The 4,387-nt window shown below is 38.7% G+C and overlaps 1 protein-coding gene across 1 annotated transcript in view; it reads right to left on the bottom strand.

The window, feature by feature from the left end:
* The window catches only part of ube2kb (ubiquitin-conjugating enzyme E2Kb (UBC1 homolog, yeast)), a 9,324-nt gene extending 6,651 nt beyond the window's left edge, over nt 1–2,673 (bottom strand). Inside the window, exons 1-3 of the mRNA XM_050043632.1 lie at nt 2,347–2,673; nt 1,355–1,448; nt 1,185–1,243 (exon numbers count right to left, since the gene is read on the bottom strand). Of these exons, the coding sequence (XP_049899589.1) occupies nt 1,185–1,243; nt 1,355–1,448; nt 2,347–2,409 (216 nt within the window). The 5' untranslated portion in view covers nt 2,410–2,673. The remainder of the gene's footprint in view (nt 1–1,184; nt 1,244–1,354; nt 1,449–2,346) is intronic.
* Nucleotides 2,674–4,387: the final 1,714 nt, after the last annotated feature.

Here is a 4,387-nt window from a genome sequence, read left to right as displayed (position 1 = left end):
TGATACCGATTATCCTGATTGCCATTGTTAGGGTTAGTCAACCCAGGATAGGTCTGGGTAACCCAGGAAAGGTTGATCTCGCTTCGTGATACAGGCCCCAGGTCTTGATATAAATTCAGCTAGCTTTTAAGAACCAAAAAATCCAGACTCGTGTCAAATCATCAACAGTCTCATATGTTATATGCTTATGAAAAACAGGGCCCTGGTCCCGAGTCTTATCCTTGTTTTGATAATATTTGGGTAGTTTTTGTCCTGCCATTTATACCATCATTTTAACCTCTATGGGTATATGAGGCCACTGTGGGCAATGTTAAAAATAAACAAGCAGAACTGCTCTGTGGCAATATTGGATTCTTATATGACTTTGCATCAATGTGACCAAGTCACCCATGTGTCAGATATTTAATTCACTGGATAAGCCACAAGCAAACATTCCTCTCTGATAATTTTATCCATAAACTCAACATATTAATAATAAAAAAAAAAACTTTACTATATTACTATATATATCAATATTGCAATGTAAAATTACTGTGAAAGAGGATTTTGTTTCTATCACCTCAACAATTGAGATACAATGTTTAAATGATACACCAAAACTCAGGTCCCTTCATATATATTATACGTCCATTTTCTAATTGTCCCAGGTTCCTTATGTTCTGTATGTGGGTGTGTCTATGATTACTTAACATCTCAGAAACTCTCTTAGCCTGGTTCCAGACTATAGACCCCGCCCACTCAACTGAGTAGGCTTGCATCTCTCTGATATCTTTGCTTTTCTGTCTGCATTTATCGACACAGTTTAACCTCTGATTTATCAGTATCAGACTCTCTTTGATTTAAGCATGCAGACTGTCACAGGACTGACACCATAATATTTATCAGTGTAAACTGTCTTTTAAGTGACAAGAAAAACTACTGTGTAACTTCAAATGAGGGCACACCTGTGCACATGGCAGACAGTGATCGGAAACCTGAATAAGGTGTTAACTAGCCACATTAGAGTGCTTCAGCTGGCATCTTCAAATCCCTCAAATCGGTTTGGAGGACGCAAAGTTCTTGAATTCAGAATATGTTCACTCCAAAACCATGATGCTAACCAGATGATAGTGTGCATGTAAATACACTTGAGTTAGAGAAGTAAAGGACATACAGCACCAGATGGGTGCAACTGACGCACATACCTTTGGTGGGTTAAAAGGATAGGTTTCTGGGATTTTTATTTCAAGCTGATATCTGCCACCTTGGATATAAAGAAAAACAACAAAATGTTTCAGCAGGGCAAATCATAACATTGAAAAGTTTTGTTGCAAATATCTAGTCAGGTCATTGTGATGCTGGACTGTGACAATACCTTCATATGGTGTATCTGGAGGACCTGCTATCTCCCCCCTCAGCTCTGTGAAGTTCTCATCCACCAAATCCACTTTTATCTGGTTTTTACTTGTCTGTGGGTTGGGACAAATGAGAGGGATACAATGAAATACACTTGTGTTTCAAGAAATCCCTGCTCACAGTCTGTGTCCTGACATGTCTTTGTCAAGCATGAAACCACTTTTACAAACAAATATGAAGCTACAGACATGATGGCTATTAAAGGCACAACTGTCATTTTCTGCAAAAATAAATGTTGGTGTTTCCACAGGACCCGTTGGGACATTTAAATGCGTTAGCAACATAGATAGCTTGCTACTAGAGCTAAGCTAGCAAAGTTGACATAACTACAAACCCACAATAACAAAACGTGACAAGCAGTAGCGTGACAAAATACACGCTTTAAACTACCTCAAGCCATCCGTATTGAAACTACAGTTATTAACGTTAAATAAATGTGATAAGTTGGTGAACGTGATATCATAACATCACAGGCTAATGCTAACTGTGGATGAGATGTCAAAATAACGTTACCGTTAGCAAGCTAAAAGCTGCTAACCCGAAGTGTCAGTAACTAATTCGCGTTGGTAAACACCTATGGTGCCGTGTATAGGGCGTGTGCTATAGCCCATACAAAGCAGGTTTATTTTTGTTAGGTAATTACCCAAAGTTAGGCGGTATTGTTTGTTAGAAACAGAGGGCCTCCCAGTTGAGAGCTGAATCCCCGGTGTTGCCTGAACACACGCACCTGATATAACAGGAGAGGTTGAACCAGACACTGATATCGAGCTAAAGCTAGCTAAAGTTCTTGTGTTAAGGCCTGACCTACTGCAACACAGGACTAGGACCTGGCGTTAGGTAATTTTGGTCTTTGTCACAATGGCTACAGACATTTTACAATTTAATTAAGTTAAAACAATAACAAAAAAAGAGCAGAATGGAAGTAAAAAATAGCCAGAAACGTTACCGCACCTCTTCGCTTTTGAGAACTTCTTTGAACTCCCGCTTGATCCTTTGGACCGCAATGTTAGCCATGGCTGTGTGTGTCTGGTGAACCGCTGCTGGCTCAAAGCAAGACCCGGGGCCTCTCTCTCTCACACACACTCTCTCTCCCTCCCTATGTTGTCTGTCTGTATGGGGACTGCCTGCTCCGGTGCTTTCCACAGTTAGGGCGCTCTCCCTTTCACTTTCACCGTCCACCGCTTCTTTTCAGTCCAAAGGCAGCTCACCGTTGCCGTCGACCGCTTTGCTGCCAGCCAGCGTACAGCCGTACAGCGTTAGTCAGTCCAGAACATGCACACACAGTGCAGCTGCACGGAGCAGACACTGGAAGTTTCATTAATAGGCTCTGGTACCTGGCTACTTGTTCTTTTCAACCTGCCCTCAGGTCATTTCTCATCATGTGCTGAACACATTACTATCTCTGGTAACGTTTACTAGCGTTAGCATCTCCATTCACCCATAGGATTTTACATGTGACTGTGATGAGTTTTATCATAACTGTTTTTATTATTATTTTTAATGTGTAACAAAATATAAAAGTAACAGAAAAAGCTGTCAGATGTATCTCATTTTTACGCTTCGGTTGCTATTGCACCTTACACAGGCCTACCAACTGACACTTCAACTATTTACAATGCACACACTCAACTATCTCTTCAACTAACATTTACGTAAATTTCATCTCCTATTCTTTCTGTGACAGTTCAGCTGCTTTCATAGCCTAGATATCAACTTATGTCAAGGAGCTGCTTTCATCTCTTATTAAGTGGTGAAATAAAAGTTAAAAAGAGTGCAGTCAGGTTCTCCCCTGACTGACTGACAGACAGACAAGTATTTGGATTAAACCAACGTAGGAAATTCTGAATTATTGTACTTTTTAACTACTTTGACTGTTTAACAGACAGGCTGGCAGATGGTTGAAAAAAAAATCCCATCATGTTAAAGTGAAGAAACTACAGTCAGCTGATGGCAAAACGCTCGATTACAGTGTAACTTAATAAACGTTCAGTACAACAAAGTTGTAACTTAAAGCTTTATTGTATTTTAATATATTTGGAAGTGGTGGAAGAAGTAGCCTATTCAGATCTTTAATTTAAGTTTAAAAAAGCAATACTACAATGAAAAAATCAGTAATGCCCTGCATTTAAGATCTTACCAAAATCCAAATAAAAATAGATAAGTCATTATGCAGCAAAATGGGCCCACTCAGTGTTATAATTTTATATATTACATTGTTGGATTATTATAATTGGTGGATTACTATGTATTTCTATTATTTAAGTAGTATCTGGTACAGGCAATGTTAGTGTTAATACTGGTGGGATCAATGCATTATATTTTATAAACTGATCACTGGATTTTTAAGTACAGTTGTCAGATATTTGTAATGAAGTAAAAGTAAATTTCCCTCTGCAGATTTCTGAATTTGCACATTCTGCACAAAAATGTAAAGCTTTCTCATACTAAAACTGTTTTATTGTACATAGTTGTTATAGTATGTTTTATTGTAGCATATCTTATATATTTGTATTGTATTTTTTCTGTTTCTCTATTTTCTGTTTTTCCTGTCCTTTGCAGTATCTTGCCTTTATTTTTATTTTTTATTTCACTGCATGCATCAAACACGTAGGCAAATACCTTGTAAGTGAAAACCAAGGCTACTTGGCAATACACCTTGTTCTTAGTCTGATTCTTCTGCAGTGTTTTGGAGTAGAAGCAGGAAGTAACGTACAATTTAAATGCTCGAGTATATTGTTGCGGTATTGTCCTTAAACGTAGAGTATTCATGTTACACTCCACCTCAGTGTATTTGGTTACACAACTGTGCAGATGTTGGAGCTCGTCGTTTGCCTCTGTATGATGATATGGAGCCAGACTTGTTTGTTTACTATCCAGATGTTACAGTCGTTTCTGACTATGATTGGTTCAATTGCCCGTCCATCAGATTTCTGAACCAATGATAGGCGTTTTAAACGCCCCTTATTAGTCTACCGCCCTAGTTCCCGGATGT

Source organism: Epinephelus moara, chromosome 5, assembly GCF_006386435.1.
Source record: "Epinephelus moara isolate mb chromosome 5, YSFRI_EMoa_1.0, whole genome shotgun sequence".
Lineage (NCBI taxonomy): Eukaryota > Metazoa > Chordata > Actinopteri > Perciformes > Serranidae > Epinephelus > Epinephelus moara.
The sequence above is the reverse complement of the archived record's forward strand: the minus strand, read 5'-3'. Positions and strand labels throughout refer to the sequence as shown.